Source organism: Rhipicephalus sanguineus, chromosome 8 (genome assembly GCF_013339695.2).
Source record: "Rhipicephalus sanguineus isolate Rsan-2018 chromosome 8, BIME_Rsan_1.4, whole genome shotgun sequence".
Classification (NCBI taxonomy): domain Eukaryota; kingdom Metazoa; phylum Arthropoda; class Arachnida; order Ixodida; family Ixodidae; genus Rhipicephalus; species Rhipicephalus sanguineus.
The window spans coordinates 82,922,930-82,940,407 of NC_051183.1; the positions used below are offsets into that span (position 1 = coordinate 82,922,930).

A 17,478-nucleotide genomic window follows, 5' to 3' on the forward strand; every position below is an offset into this window, starting at 1 on the left:
TCTATGAACAGTCCTGCCACTAGATAGCCATTGTCTATTGACTTACGAATTATATCTGTAAATGTTGAAACTGCAGTTTGCGTGGACAGACCTTTTCTAAAACCGAATTGGTGCCGAGAAAGAATATTGTGCTTTTCCAGATAGTCATGCAGCCGGGAGCGAATATTTTTTCAGGTATTTTGCTGAAGGATGGCAGCACTGAAATCGGACGATAATTTTCGATCCTTTCTTTGTCCTTTGATTAGTACAGTGGCAGTACCTTGGCAATTTTCATCCTTGCTGGAAACACACCCGTGACGAATATAGCATTGACGATATGAGCGAGAACTGGTGACACAATATCTTTGACAAGTTTAACGGCATGCGCAGAAACATTGTCAATTCCAGAGGCTGTGTTTCGCAAGCTTGAAATAACTGAAGCAACCTCAAGTTCATCTGTAGGATAAAGGTAAAAGGAAGCATTTGTGTGGGGTATATATGTTGCATCAAAAGCTTTGTCTTTGGATGCAGTGTGGGAGGAAAAATATGCGCTAAAAGCATGACATATACTTTCGGCAGTGTTGTACGTGGCATCATTGTAAATTATTTTCTCTGGTGGGTGTTGTTTTACGTCTCGTCCGAGAGACTGGTTGAGAAGGCTCCAGTTTTTTTTTCGAGTCGTTCCCGTTCTGTTGAACACAGTTGCTAAAATAATTTTTCTTTGCTACATAAAGCGTTGTATTAAGATATTGCGAGTACGTAGAGTATTTTTTCTTCAAGGAAGTGTTGTAAGGTTGACGTTTCAATTTTCGATACATGTTATATTTTGTTTTAATAGAACGTAACAGCGCGCCCGTTACCCAAGGGTCTCGCGGAATTGTATGCCTACTGCGCACGCGGTGAGTAGTGGATGCGTTGGATATTGCCTCTGTAAACTTATCTACAAATATGTTGTAAGATTCGGTAGAACAGCTTGAAGAGTATACGGGAGACCAATCAATCGCGTGTACATTTTGCACAAATACGCCCGCATTGAATAATGTCCGCGTAAAACACTTCTTGCTTGATTTCAGGCAGTTTGACATTACAAAAACCACATGGTAATGATCGGTAATACTGACATCAAGAACTTCTGCACGTTTGCAAACTGGAGTGTTCGACAACACGTGGTCTATAAGTGTTCTACTGTGTTCGGTTACTCGTGTTGGTTTGTTTACAAGTTATGAATAGCCATAACTAGTAAAACAGGAGACATACTCATAACAAGAGGAGGAATGAGCATCACTTACATCAATATTGACATCGCTCATTACTATCACACGATCATTAGAACTCAAGAATGTATTAAAAATTGAGTCAAGGTTTTCACAGAAGCCCTGATAAGATGCAGAAGGCGACTTATATACTACACCCACAATAAGGTTCTGTGACAGCTGCGACTGACTTTTATCGACCTCGACCCACACTGACTCACAATGAGGTGTTACAAATTCAACATCAAACCGCCGCCTGTACATAATGTTGTCATCTATGTACAGGGCAGCACCACCATGAGCCATGCTAGATTGATTGTGGGTTGAACGACATATTGCTTCCAGCTTGTAACCAGGTTTATTGTACAATCCGACTTCATTCTCAGACAACCATGTCCCTGATATGCCAATAAAAGTGAACTTTTTGTTTAATAGGCCAATAAAGTTGCCTATTTTGTCCTGGTTTTTCCGTAAACTGCGCGCATTGAAGTGTGCGCCCAGCAGCACGTTTTCAGAAACTGTCGAAGCATTAAAATCGTCCACTGAGAGATACGCCATGATGCCGTCTGTGACTCGTAATCTAGCTGATACGACTAAGATCAGCCTCGCAAGTAACACGCACAACAGGACCATCAGGTGCTTTCCGTGCCTTGATTTGACCTTGTTCCGTCCAAACAAACATCCACTTGTTTTCTTTTTTCCGTTTAAGTGCCTCAGCCAACAATTTCTTGTTTTCCCGGGTGAGGTGCTCATTTATGTAGATCGGCTGTTTTCTTGCGGAGGAAAAGGCCAGTACATCCGTGGAAAGTCTCGCTTTTTTCGCTCGTTGATAAAACTCGTTCCTGACTTTCCTTGAGACAAACCGAACGATTATGTTTTTTTTTCAGTGGCATTATGCGCGAGAGAGACGCGATGGCAAACGTCAATGTCTTTAGAATCAATGGGATAACTAATTTGCTCTCCAAGTTTCTGAACTAGTAATTCACAGTTCTCATTGCGTGTCACAGGTATTCCCTTGATTTCAACGTTGTTGCCCCTTGAATATTGCGCCAAGGACATAACACGGCTTAACAGCTCCTCATTTTGTCGCTGCAGGGTCTCGTTATCTTTCCGCAAGGTTGCATTTTCCGTCATTATATTGTTGCATTTAATCAGAAGAGATTCAAAGTTTGAATTCATGAGCTTCATGCTTTCTTCCATGCAATTGAACTGGGTTGGTAGTTGCGCAAGATGGTCCAGACGTATTGTTATATCATCGAGTCTGGACTCAAGTGCATGCACACTTAGATTGCTCGAGCTACCTGTCTTTGCAGTAGAGCCCAGAGTTTCGTTTGTATCCGCCGCGGCATTTGCAGTAGCTGAGCTGCCCCTTAACCTTGCTGAGGAGCACGTCGGGCACTTCCACGTCTTTCTCGCAACCTCATTCTTCCCTTTAAAGAATGTGTCATTCGTACCAGAACATTTTCTTGCGTGGTATATGTAATCGCATTCACAGCAAGTGATCCTATTACAGTCATTGCTGATTGTCTTCTTACATACTAGACAAACGTCACGGTATCTGGCCAGCATTAGGCAACAATGCTACCGCGGATGTTCCTGTACCTGCGAAAACCAGTACCTCTAATTCCTTGGCATTGAAGCGGAGTCCAAGTTTCCTATATTGGAACAAGGTGCTAGAGATGAATCAGATTGGCCGCCATCATAACAATATCACCTGCGTAAAAAGGAACCGGTTGGTTTCACGTCACTGGTGTTCGGCCGTATGCGTGAGAGAGCGAAAATCTCCGGCCATGCGCCAGCAGCATTCTCTCGAGGCCGGCTGTATAGAGCATATAAAGCAGAGGCGACACCGGACATTATGGCTTCAGACTCCCGCTGTTACGGGAATCCTTGCTTGGACAATATATTTGTGCTATGAGGTCAAATGTGTTGCGAATATATTGCCCTCAAAGCGACGCTTGCTACGGAAACCATTCTGTACCTCTGTCAGTTTGTAGTCGTCTTCTGCCAAGCCACTTCCCCATGTCTTCAAAATTTGTGACAAATTTTCGTAAAGCCCACTTGTTAGTGTAATTCGTCTCTACTATCCCAACCGGCCCACATCGTCTCCTCTTTCTGGCACCACTATCACTCGGCCACACAGTCAATCCTCAGGAATCGGCTAACCTGTCATGATGTCAGGCAAGATTTCCGCCAACCTCTGCCTTGCCTCGTCTTAGCATTTCGGTGGCCCAGCAGGCAAGCCGTCCAACCCCTTGGCCGAGTAGGTTCAGATACGTGTACTCACTCTGTCAAGGGCGGGACGGGTCACTTCACACTTGACTTTGTTACTGAGGTTGTATTCGCTTTGAGGCTGCTCTTCAGTTGAGTGCTGCAGCTAAATAAACTGCATCACTAATCAACCACATAAAACTGCAGCAATACCACCGCACTACGGCGAGTCAAGCGCTACCTCTAGACCCTTTCTCCTTCTCTGCTACGCGCCTCCATTCTTGTAGACGTCAACGCGCATACGGACGACAGTCTACCCAAGGACCCCACACCCCCTCATACTCTTTTTGGTAACGCTAGAGGAACATCATTTTTGTGTACAAATACAGTGAGGGCTCACCTGTAAGTGTAAAACAACCGGAAACTTTCGGCTGCCATGCGCATAGCTTCGGCGGTACCCCACGTCACACCCGATGACAGAGGTTAAGGGAAGGCGAGATAGGGAAGGAAGCGAAGACACAAAGGGTACAATCCAAAAATCTTCGCGCTGCTGGGAAGACTAAATATGAGCGCTGCGAAGGCGGCAAAACGCGCCGGTGCCAAGGAAGCATAAAAGTTGGGAGGAGAGAGGGGGGAGGTGTCGACATCAAGTAATGCTAAAACATATGCGGAACATCGCATGGGACCGATTCTGCGCCTCTAATGACCACACGCTTCTACGTAATTTCCTGGGTGCTTCCGGCGTTTCTTTTCGTAATGGATGTTACCTCTGAGAAGGACAGTATGTCGGCACTACAAGAAAACGCCACTTATGATCAGTCACTATAAATTTTTCGGAGGCTTCATCTCGCGACGCATTTACCCACACATATGCAAGAGAGATAAGTACAAGAACCCTGATTCGAGAGCCACCCTCGAACATATACTACGCGAATGTCGACGGATAACAAGCAATACTGGGCATGCAGACTCTAGCGATCTCTTCCGCGCACGCTGGGAGACTTTGTTGCACAGCTCTCCGCTTTGAAGATATATTTTCGGTTGTCCACGCGCGAAGGAAGCCGCCACGATTCAGAAACCTTCACCTGGGCGGGACCTTAAGCAGTTCCAAAAATGTCGCAGGACCTTTCAATACAGATCTTTTATTGAGTGACTCGCACTCACTCACGTTTATAGGTGTACTCACACTCATAGGTACTTAGGTTCATACGTACATCGTCTCGCACCCATTGGTACTCTATCTCACTTGCAGTAACGTCTACTCAAATTTTTAGGGGCTATTTCGCGCTCATACTCACACCAACTCACACTCAAGGGTACACACCCTCATCTCGACACATATGCTCATAGCCTTCGTCACTTAACCATTCTTGCACTCTAGTCTGAATTGAGCGTTATATAATTGCGAGTTGAAATGCCGAACCAAGGGCGGACACGTGCAGTGAAGGGTCACTTATTTACATCACGGCCGTAAACTCAGGCAATGCCGATATCAGTCTTGTGTATTGCATAGTAGGGACCACTGGCGGCGCGCGATGCTGATGGGAGTGCAAGCCATTTTCTAGCTGCCCTGGATAATATATGGTTATTTTCTTGCCGATGTGAATGCAATATTGTCCGTGAAGATGACGTTGACGAAGGCAGCCGTCAGCATGTTCGAGACGAAATTCTTGGGCGAAAGTGTGGCCAGAAGATGAAAAGTTGAAGTACACGAAATACAGGCTGTACACTGATAGCGGCAAAGAGTGTTGTAGGTCGTCGGTAATCTGATCATCGGTGGAAAGCGCTGTTTTCCATACGTCAGTAATCGATCCTTTCAGCATTATCGCTGGTGCTCGCGTAAGTTCTCGAAGCAAAATGACAATTCGCGATCTCAAGCAAACGCGAAGCTTCTCAAACATTGCGTGCGGTCTACACCCAGCGTTGATAACTGTTTTTGTGAGTAAAACACGAATACATCAAAACAAAGCAATATGCGCCCCTTGGAAAATGCATCACCCCGATGCTTACAACAAAACAAGGAAGTGAAAAAAAACGTATGAAATACGAAACAGCAATAAAGCTGAAAAAAAGTATAGTGCTCAGCTCCCTTAACGCGTATTGAACGTCCAAGGCGCACGGCATTAACGACTTCAGGGAGTACGCTGTGGCACTGCGAGTTTTTAATGCCGTCCGGTATGACCTGCACCAGTGCGCCGAGACGTCAAAGTACATTGCAAGTGCACAAGCATCCGGGAAGAAACTTCTCGATGAATCAGCGTCGGCATATCGGCGTCCAGACCCACACAATGTCACCGGGTTAGTATTTCATGTGGCGTCGTCGAAGATTATAGCGATGACTGTCGATTCTTTGCTCGTTCTCGAAATGCAGACGGGTGAGTTGTCGAGCTTCTTCGGCGCGTTGCACATAAGCGGGGACGTCCAGATTGTCGGTGGCGGATGGCAGCATTGCGCCGAACGTCGTTACCGGGCTCCTTTCGTAAACCAGCTTGAGCGGTGTCATCTGTGTTACTTCATGCACTGCCGTGTTGTAAGCGAATGCTATTGCAAATGAGTTGTGCCGAATCCCGCACAAGGGTTAAGAAAGGGAAAATACAATGTAGACAACCACCCGTTTGTAGCACGAAGCCGCAAACGTGTGCTTTTCTATTTTCTCTTTCTTAAGCTAATGTTACATATAATGAATGACGTCCCAAGTCTTGTGTTCGACGTCGACGTAGATTGCCAGCATGTCAGCGAGAGTTTTATTCAGACGCTCGGTGAGGCCACTCGTTGTGGGTGGTCGGCAGTTGTCCTTCGTTCTGCATGGCTGCATTTCAAAATTGCTTGCGTTAGCTGTGTCGTAAAAGCCATACACCTGCCGGTGATTAGGACTCTGGGGCGCCGTAAAGCAGTAGGATATTGTTGACGATGAACGTCGCTACCTCGGTGGCACTGACTTTGGGTAGGGCCTTGCTCTCCGCTTAGCGGGTGAGGTGGTCCAAGGGTTGATTGATTCATTTGTTGCCGCATGTTGACGATGGAACTGGCCCAGAAAGTCCGTCCCGATCTGCTTGAAGGGTCGACGAGGTGGATAGACTGCCTGGTGAAATCCCGCTCGCACTGCCGGCGGTGTCGAAACGCGGTAGGAACCGTGACGGAGGCGTCGAGCATTTTCTTCCGTTATGATATGGTGCTTAACAAGTGGCGTTTGTCGAACCGTTGATGACGACGAGAAACAGTCCTTGTATTGCCGCAGAAGGCATCGGAGCTGTTGCTGTTGGCCAGCGCGGGCAGTTATGTTGACGTCGAAGATTGGTTGAGGTATTCAGGTAGTCCATGCAGCTGCAATAGAATCGCGATAGTAATAATAACTGTTCAGGTTTAACGAGCCAAAACCAAGATATCATTATGAGAGTCGCCTTAGTGGAGGGCTCCAAAAATTTGGGAAGCCTAGGGTTCTCCAACCTCCACCTAAATCTAAGCATACGGGTTTCAAGCATTTTCGCCTGCACCGGCTTCGTCAGAATATGAAATGTCGATCGTACAGCTGACGTCCACGATTCCTTCGATGTATTCAATCCTCCTGTCTCTGCTCAGGTGCCTGATTTCTTGGCTGAAGTTCGTTAGCATCACGCTTCCGTTTCCTTTATGCCGTCGAGCAATGCTTCTTGCGCGAATATGTCATGGTCTATGAGCAAACGCTGATCGCTCTCGATGACGCCTTCGATGTCTTGAGATCGATCGGTGCCGACAGCAAGTATGACGCTGAAGCAATGTGAGATGGTGAAATAATTCTCGAGTACGTTCAGAGCACGGTGACATGGGTTCATATCCGGCGGTGTCGCTTTGTCCGACAGTACACTCAGAAGCGATGGAGTAAAGAAGGCGTGTTTTTGCCCCAGAACAGTAATCGCCATCTGGTTTGCTTGCGTTTCCTTCTTGAAAATTCGGCGCTGGCCACTTTCTTATGTCACGCTGATAGCGCACGTGCCGTTCCTGACCATAACGTGCCGGGGGCGCGGTGATAATGCAAGGAAAGCAAGACAAAATAAATGACGATTATTGTACTGGGACAAAAAGACGCCCTTTTTACTCGATCTATTCTGTGAGTGTACAGTTATCAACTTGGTTCCCAAGTCGATGACCGCACCGTGATGGGTTATGAAGTACATGCCAAGTATGATGTCCCTGGAGGAATGTTGCAGGATTACGAAGCTCGCAGGACAAGTCCGATTATTGATGGTGACTATTGTTGCACTGACGCCAAACGGCATTCTAAAATGGCATACAGCGGTCCAGGTTTCGGAGCCTTTCCAGGGGTTTGAACTTTCTTCAACTTCGGGGCGAACGGCCCTCTAGCGAAGAAATAGTCATCTCTAGTGTCAACGAGAGCAGTGACAATGTGGCCGTCTATAAGGACCTCCAGGTAGCTGTTCGTCGTCTTACATTGCTGTTGAGGCACGGCGTCGGATCACGACTATATCAACTTGTTCCGCTGCTGCTACCTGATGCGGTCAGGTCTTCTGCTGGCAGCGAGGTTTCGTTGTCTGGGGCAGTTCGGCTTGCGGCGTCTTCTTAAGATTTCGCTGCGGCGCCGTCGTCCTCGACGGGGGATCTTCGGTATTTTGTCGTACAGCAGTCGCACCTCCATCGGTTGCTGCCCTTTGTTTTCCGGATATGGGCTCGCAGAACCACCCCGGGTAGGGCCGCTGTACCGCGGTCTTAGCGGTGAGAGATAGCTTCCTGGTGATTGGGAGCGCGACGGACGTCGACGTCTCGATTCAGTGTCGGCTAGGTTGTGGACGATGCCGCGTGGCCGCTCACCAGGTGGTGGATGTGGTGCGTTGAAGGCGAAGCCGCGTATTCCCATCCGATGGTACTGGCAGCTGGCTTCCCCGCTGCAATAGCAGATGGTGCGGTTTGCAGTGGCGCCCCAAGCGTCACGTCAATTTTTCTTGACGCGTATGGCTGGCCAACAGACGGGCGGTATGGCATCTAGAAGTACACGTTGTTGGGCTAGTCGATTCATGTCCAAGTACAAGCCACAAAGTATGGCTGTTTTTCCGAAGGAAAACAGTCGAAAGTTTGCGCTCCCCTGGACCCCTTCCCTCGTTATTTCCTTGCACAAAACAGCCATACTTTGTGGCTTGTACTTGGGTATGTCATCAGGGGCGTCGGCGGTGTCTGGCGACGGTACTACGGCGGTGCGGCTTCTTGACGGGGGCGCGGAGAGGGAGCGGTACGGCAGAGTACAACATTGTAGCTCACCACTTGCGCCTCAAGTTGCGCTGGTTCAGATGTTCCCAGAGATTGCTGGACCTCCTCGCGAACGGTGTTGGCTATTGTGTGCACCTGGGGTTGCGACACAGAAATGAAGTTGTGAAGCTCATCACGCACGACAGCTCTGGCGGTCTCGCGCAAGTCGTCGGTGGCCAGCGAGTGCATTTCGGTATAATGTTGCAGACAGCGGATAGCGGTTATAGTGTTTCGTCCGCATCTTAAGTGACTTCTGAATACTTCTAGCATCGGTGAAGAATTCGCCTTGTTTGTTCTTGTTTGACACTCTGTTTAATAAGCAGGCCAACATTTTTCTTTGGCCATGATAGCCTCGGCTTGACGGAAAGTCGGGTCCTCTCTTCTGTGAAGTTGGTGATGTTTTCGTTTGGTAGCTGTACCTGTGTATCCAGCAAAGAAGCTTCCCTTTCCTTGCGATTGTGACAAGGAATTTGCTGCGGGATAGATCCCTTGTTTGAAGGCAGGACCCCCGAGTCCTTGCCGCGTCCTCCTGGTATAAGTAGACGTGGCGCAGCTTGTCTTCGGTGTTCCAGTAATTAAAGGCGGCGACGCGGCCGTATGTTTCAGGTAAGGCTTCCGGGTCTTCGGACTATGATCCACGGAAATTCGCTGGCTGCCTGAGCTGCTGCATCACGACTGCAGCCGGGGATGCAGTATTCGTCATCGTGACTGTTGTCTTTGTTGCCGTAGCTATATTATCGGGTAAGGGTCCACACTCCGGCTGGATTCCTTGCCGCCTTCGGCTAGCTCTTTGCTGCAGGAGGGCTTCGTTGTCCTCGCCTTCACGCTGTGGGCTTGGTTCCCATCTTTTTGTGGCCGTCCTGAACACTAAGGATTTAGCGCCTCCACCAACATTTCTGGTCACGTGGTGGAGTCGTTGACGAAGGCAGTAGTCGGCGGAGTTGAAACTCTTTATTCTGGCGAATTTGTGCCCAACAAATGAAAATTTAAAGTACAAGCACTACATGTATTCACTGAAAGGGGCAAGCACTGTCGTCGGTAGTAGGGAATCTGAACATTGGTACAACGCGTCGTCTTACATAGATTAGCCATCGAACCATCCAGCGTTATCGCTGGTTCTGGCGTAAGCTCTCGAAGAAACTCGACCAGTCGTGACTTCGAACAATCGCGAAGCCTCTCAAGTATTGCGGCGCGATCAACACCGAGGGTTGCTTACAGTTTTTTTCACTGAAACCTTAATTCGTCAAAATAAAGCAGTAAACCCGCGTGACAATAACGCTTCGTGAGTGTCCGCAGAAGCCTTCGTTCACGATTAACATAATTTTCGGGGAAGGTTTTAAAAGTGTTCCAGGGACCCTTTAAAATGCACGCAACATGTGACTGAAGACGAAGCCACGATTAGGTTACCGCGCCCGAAGGGCGCAGAGGGCCTTCACTGAGCAACAGGGAAAAACGGCCCGCAACTTTGCACGCGTCCGTGGTGTGCCCGTGTCGTATCACTGGGGCGCACTGCCCCAAGTTGCCAGACTGCTGTGACACCAAACAGAACCCTGCCGACTCCTCCTACTACACGGCATTCCTGTAGGATTGTTTACGTTATGAAGATTACGTTATGAAGGCGCCCACTTAAGCTAAATAAGTAATCTCAATGATTTAGCTGAGAATGGAATGGTGAGTCCACCTCTGCTGGACAATTTGGGGGAACCACTTTTAGGAGTATCGCCCCGCCACAGTGGTCTAGTGGTTATGGCGCTCGACTTCTGACCCGGAGGTCGCGGGATCGAATCTCGGCCGCAGCGGCTGCATTTTCGATGGAGACGAAAATGTCTGAGGGCCGTGTACTTACATTTAGGCGCACGTTAAAGAACCCCAGGTGGTGAAATTTCCGGAGCCCTCCACTATGGTGTCTCTCATAATCATATCGTGCTTTTGGGACGTTAAACCCAAGATATTTTTTATTATTACGGGAGAATCGCTAGCGCTGGCTCAAATCTAAGGCGGCAAAATACAGATTTCTTGTCATGGGTGAACATTTACCGCTGATAACGCTGTGTAGAAGTGCTCGCATCGTCATCGTCTCCGAAATATTCTCATTGTTAATTATGCTTACGCTCACCTTTCTTGCCGTTCTAACCAGATATGTGATATTCGATGTGTCGGCGTTTATTTCACGGAAGCCTGGCGACTATCTGAAAATCAGTATTGTTCCCCGTGCTCTATTGGATGTTCTCTTTCATGCATACTATTGGACAGAATTTCTGAAAATGCAGCTTCGTACCTCTTCTCTTCAGCATTACAATGTAAGGCAGGCGAAAAGCAAAACACGTACCTTGTACGGCGCTTCTAACCACCACGGGAGATCTTCTAAGTCCTACAGTAGAAAGGGAACGAAAGAGGTTCATCAGAATTAAGCTTTCTTGGCAATTGACACGCACATAGTTTGTTAACTAAAACATGGAGGACGCTTGAGTTTCTCCCGCAATAGTAGAAGAGGATAGCGTAGTAGTGCCCCGTTCGCATTGACTTGTCAATAGATATACTGACATGGTTTCTGGGTGGACACCATGCCACAAGGAAAGGAACGTATGTGCATGTTACACTGGCCGTTTTAACTATTCTAGAATGCCTACTGCAGGTAGAGTTGCAAATGGTGTAGTACGCCATCATCATTATTTTTTTGCGAATGGGCGAAGTAACCACTACGTGTCAGTTAGGCAACATGCGCACAGGCGCAGCTGCGCACTTGGTTGATGCTTTTGCTGATAACGATCATCAATTGCGCTTGTGCGCTTTCTAATAAGTGGGTATTTAAATGAAGTCTAGTTGCGGCAATACATTTGATTTCACGCCTGGTGCAAACTTAGGCCTATTTCACGCCTATGTTACATGCGCTAAGGAGACTCCTCGGCAGGGTTCTGTTTGGTGTCACAGAAGTCTGGCAACTTGGGGCACACCACGGACGCTGGCAAAATACTGAGAAGCGCGAAGCGGCTCGTGGGTTACGTGCGCCACAGTGACACGGCACGGACGCACGCCTGCCCCGAAGGGGCAGGCGCGCGGGCTAAACAGCGCGTGGCCGCGATAGCGGCCAGTAGCGCGTGACCGAGACCATGCCAAGCGGCCATTGAGCGTTAGCGAAATGGCCGCACTCGCGCAGCGAGGGCGAAGCCACGATTAGGTTACCGCGCCCGAAGGGCGCAGAGGGCCTTCACTGAGCAACAGGGAAAAACGGCCCGCAACTTTGCACGCGTCCGTGGTGTGCCCGTGTCGTATCACTGGGGCGCACTGCCCGAAGTTGCCAGACTGCTGTGACACCAAACAGAACCCTGCCGACTCCTCCTACTACACGGCATTCCTGTAGGATTGTTTTTATTGCGATAGCAATTATATGGACAGTATGGGCTGGTTTTTTCCGTCCCCGTCGCCGCCGTCATGCACCGTATATGTATAAGTATATACACATACATATATATATATATATATATATATATATATATATATATATATATATATATATATATATATAAACGCCCCAAAGAAAATAAATTCAGAAAAATGCTTCCGAAGCGCGGAATCGAACCAGGGACCTCTCGCTCGGCGGCGCGTAGCGCGAGCCACTACGCCACGGAACGCAGATCACCCAGGTAGCTAACCGCGAGCGTTATATACGCACCCTTTACCGCTGGTCGCACTCAGAGACGGCAAGCGCCTATAAGCGTTTCTTCATTACCAGCGAGATGGCCCGAGGAGCACGCCGATGCTCTTTGCCCGACAGGGCGTGGTCGCTTTCGTGCGCTTATCTCAAGGAAAGAAGGGGGGCGGGCGCGGGGTACAGCGGGGGGTTGCATGTCTTGTGCTTTCCCCAAGATGTCCGCGCTGAAGTCGCAGAGCTTACGATGGTCACTTCGCTCGCTCCAGCGGCCGCGTTTGCGAAAGGAGCGCGCTGTTCAAACCTAAGTAAGTAACAACTGAGGTTTAGTTCGCGCTCGTCCTGTGTGTACCTGTTCGTTCGTTTCGTGCGTCCCGCTTTATGTTTCAGCAGTGCGCTTTAAGGATCGAGCTGTGACGCATGATAGTTCGGGCTCCTCCTGTGTGCGTTCTTTTCGTGCGTCCTTTGGGCTCAAGCGACGCGCTAACAATTTCGAGCTGCTTTCCGTTGTTCTCGTTACATTCCAGTTTGTTGCTCTCGCATTCATTGCTTCGCCGTTGCGGCGAAACTGACTTTTTTTGCGAAACAAATTCAGACTAGCGTGACTCGGTGGTTAAACACGTGCTGGCCACTCGAAAGTCCTGGGTTCAATTTTTGCTCTAACCAAATATTTTTATTCACAGGAAAGCTGTTCTTGCTCGCCGTGAAAAGCCTGTCGACCCAGAAAAAAACACCGCTGCGCCGTTGCCTAGAAACCGAGAGGGACAAAGATGGAGCGCCACCCGTTATAGCCGCGCATGCGCAGGAGCAGCAACTGTGCCAAACCCGTCCCATTGCCAGACACTTCGCACGCAATCACTTTCCGTTGTTGCGCCGAGGCCGCCTAGCGCGACTCAGCTTGCTGGGGGCAGCATGGCGAGTAGCATAGTGAAGGCATCGTCTTCGATACGTTTGATAACATTCCGGATCTTGTCAGACCCAGACATGGTTTCGATGGATTTTTTACACAAGTTGAGGACTTCTTCGTTACAACTTGTTAAAGATTCACCGGCCTGCTGAGCTCATTCGCGTAAACTATGCTGGGCTTGCAGCTCGCGAACGGCAAGGCGGCCAAAAACGTCGATAATGGCAGTCTTGAAATCTAACGAAGTCGGGAAGTCGGATTCGTGGCTATTCTACCACAAGCAGGCCACATGCGCGAGGTACATTGCCAAATCGCTCATCTTGCGTGTCTCGTCTCATTTATTGGATACGCTCACGCACTCGTAAATTGCGAGCCAGTCCTCCACGTCTGTGCCATCGGCGCCAGTGAAGATAGGTGGATGGCGGATACGAGGAACACCGGGTTACTCTACAACAATATGCCTATACCTCTAGCAAAACGTTGTATTGGCCGGGGTATGAGAAATAAAGCTAAGGCTTTGCCACGTTACTTGCTGGATTTCTACAGTCTTTTTTTCTTACTTTTAGTTAGCTCACAGTGGCCCTATTTGACAGCGCCGCTTCCTGACGCATTTGAAGTGCAGTCACGTGGTATGTTCATTATTTGCGGGCTTTTCTCTCGAACCACAATATGTTATCCCGTAAGGAATGCATCGTTGAATGCAGCATAGTAAATTGTCCCTTAGGAGAGGTTGGACAGTTTTATGAAGATACCACTTGGTTACTGCCGGTTAAAATGCTTACAGATTTACCATCTCATGGAGAAAAGATATTCTTCAGTGTACAGCTACTACAGTAAGCGAAGTAAACGGAAGTGACAAAAGAAAACATGATGGGTACCTTTGTCAAATAGGAACGTAGTGCACGAGGCTTTCACCGTGTAACATAGCTCTTTTAAATGTTGGCGCTCGATAGCTTCGGCACCCTGTATGTGTTATAACGCCTACTACGCACTGGTGAAACGATCCTCTAACTTCAATGTGTCTGAGGTGTTAATGAGGGCCTTGTGCCTCTCATGGTAATTTAAAAGTACATCAGAGTACATCAAAAGTACATCAGAAACCAAGATAATTCACCTACCGGTAAGTGCATAGTATACCGCCTGAGCACCCGGCGGCGCTTGTCGCAAAATATGCATAAGGCAAAATAAGCCCAGAAAGAACAAAATGTTCAAACGAATGATGGGCGTCATCATTCGATACCTGAAAAAGAGCCAGCATTTGCTTAGATTTGCAAGATTTTATGTTTTTAATATAGGGTTTCTTAAAACACACTTTTCATGGTTTCATTGTGAGAGCATGTTTCTTCTTATCGAGTTGTTTTTCCATTTCGATCTTGCAACTTTCAGAAAAGAAATCTCAATGGATTCTTCATTCGAAAACCCTGATCCATTATGCAGGGCTTGGGTATGGGGCCATACGTTAATGAATTTTTTCGGTGTAATCTGAAGATCGCAGCTGAAATCAGTGTATTTGCGTCAAGTGTAGCAGGATGTTTGCGGAGTGATATGCCGGTACGTCCAATTGTCTAGGGGAAAATTCCGTTGACAGGCACAGATGTTGTCCCTAGCGAACAGTTTTTAAAGAATTACCGAACAAATTAGAACATTTAGTTTCCAATATAAATGTAACCCTCGATGCCTAAGTAGTAAAAGGGGGCGTTTGCTTTACAGTGACATTTTGATACCATCCTCTGCTTTGACAAGGGCGCAAGTAAAGCAATAAAAATAGCAAGCACGAACTGTCGCGATTAAACACCAGCAATCAAAAATCTCGAGCCAAGGATACTTTCGTATTTGGTTCTATTGCATCGGTGAAAACAATTCTTAAATATATTTTACCTAAAATAAATATCATCGTGAGACATTTGCACTTGACTATAAGTGCAACAGGATAGACTTAGTGGGTCGTCTCTTTTCGCGAATCGTTTTGAAGTCCCCGCTAGGGCGTCACCTGCTTATACAACATTTACCAAAACGATTAGATAGCGTTACGCCAGATTAGACAGTGCATACCAGAGTGAATTGTCTCCTATAATGCATGTGTCTTGCCATTAGATTTAGCTCGTCATAAAATGTTTGATTTCGCTTCAAATAGCCTTCCTGCGTGAAAGCTGTGCAATGAACCAGTGACTTGCCACGGGCTGGCACTACATGTGTTGACGTTGGTCACAGGCTGCACGATAGCCAAACACTAAAAAATCTTTAAAATTGGCCCCGTAAAACTATGACACGAAAATAACACAGCACGAGAAGTTAACAAAACCCAAATATACTAACTGCTGCCAAGATCCACCCAAATACTTCGATGTCAGCAGATGGACACAAGTAACCACCTAAGGGAAACAGTGGTATGCAGTATACACCAGGTCAATATATATTAGTGTTTGGCCGTTGTAGTGGAATCATGTTAACGTTGAATATGATGTACGGCTAATAATATTATGGTCCTTAATAAAAATCATTACGTTTCTCTGCCCTAACACAATGAGTCACGCAATACATATGTTCCTTGAAAGAAAACGTATCGTTTTAGATCATGGATGACTAAATGATGTTTATTCTTGCAGTGTCATTGCTGTACTTATCACGGGAAGTCTCGTAGGGAAGACAATTATTTTGGTGTTCCTTTAGGGTGATGGCATAGAAAATTGTAGTAACCATAATATGATGAAAGGTAACAAGCCTCCCACAGATTATTTTATGGCATTTTGTTTGCACTAGATTTTTCACATTAAAGCTTGCCTAAGGAAAGCTAGATGAGGTTCTTCACATTGAATTGTGCCAAGCACTTTGGAAAACAATGTAATGTTATGGTGATTTTAAACGCGATGGTACGTTTTAATAAAATTTTGCTGGCATTTCAAGATATTTTTAAGGAAAACATACAATTGAATTATCTACCCAACATGTGGCAGCAATAATCGAGATCAGCCAGTACTAAACTATATTTGCTGTCATTTAGGCAAAACTAGCCATGAGTAGCAAAAGCTGAATATTACCCAACGTGAATCATCATATTGCCCAAATTACGCAGCACTCCAGAACACTGCCCAGAATTCGCGCTTGTTTAGTAGCTGTTACGCAACGCCGTTCTTACACGCACCCGACCAGGTTTGGAGGGGCGTGCGCTCATTTATTTATTTATTTATTTATTTATTTATTTATTTATTAGTACATGTAAAAACATTGGTCCTGCAATGCGCGAGTCCGTCGAGAGAATTCAGAAATGTCAACTACCAGTAGTTTTATGCTAATCGATTCCACTGTGATTCTGCAAAAGATCGAAATCCCGACATGCCCTGCACGCAAGTGTTCGCTTTAACAGTGGACCCGTCGGTACATACGGCGCGTCCGATTCGCACTGAGGCAACCAAGCATTAGGATCTTCTACACACCTGCAAAGCGCGTGAGTACATCACTTTCTTCAAGCGAACCTTGTATTCACTGACCTTTGTAGCTTGTGGTGTTCCAAAAACTCCTCACCCACTAAAAAACCCTCGTCGCCCATTCCTATCAAAGAAATAATAAATAAACCAAAATGAATTATTATTGTTGAGCCGGGGTTTGAACCCTGGTCCTCGCGGTCCGAATGCGAGTGCCTGAAAAACTAGCCCACGCGCCAAATTTTTTTTCCACGCCACAACCGCGTGAGGTCGATTTTTAATTTTCAACTTTTTCTGCACATCCAAACATAAAAAATATAGTCAACAAAAATTATCCTCCTTCATCATTAGTTTGCGAGTTACACTAAGTTTTCCATACCCCATGGTCGTGTAGCGAAACCGAAACCGCATTGCGTTGGTTTTGTGTTCTTTCGTCTATGTTAACGATATTCAAAATACTTTAAAATTTTATTTTCACTGTTACTTAAGAGGATGTCAATAAATATAACTCTGTGTTTATAATTGTCTTTAAATATTTAAAAACGGCTACAAGGAAAACACACACCTTTTGCAAGCCCTGAAATCTTTGTTTGCGTTTTTCCCAAAAAAGAATTTGCTCCATATCATGTGACGCTAACTTTTATCATGTTTTTCTCAGTGTGTACTTTGTCCTGAAATTTTGTATAATAATGTACAGCATGTATATCTGTGCAGTGAACTAGAATAAAAGAGATTGATAGATAATTTTTTAATTTACAGCTGATTTGGCAAACAGGTTCAGTCTAAAGCTTCTTCCCCGTCTTTTTGGTTTTTTAAATATTA

General features: G+C 46.7%; 1 protein-coding gene across 1 annotated transcript in view; it reads right to left on the reverse strand.

The window, feature by feature from the left end:
• Nucleotides 1-16,781, reverse strand: part of LOC119403352 (uncharacterized) — a 36,198-nt gene extending 19,417 nt beyond the window's left edge. Inside the window, exons 1-3 of the mRNA XM_037670294.2 lie at nt 16,723-16,781; nt 14,353-14,474; nt 11,011-11,052 (exon numbers count right to left, since the gene is read on the reverse strand). Of these exons, the coding sequence (XP_037526222.1) occupies nt 11,011-11,052; nt 14,353-14,474; nt 16,723-16,781 (223 nt within the window). The remainder of the gene's footprint in view (nt 1-11,010; nt 11,053-14,352; nt 14,475-16,722) is intronic.
• Nucleotides 16,782-17,478: the final 697 nt, after the last annotated feature.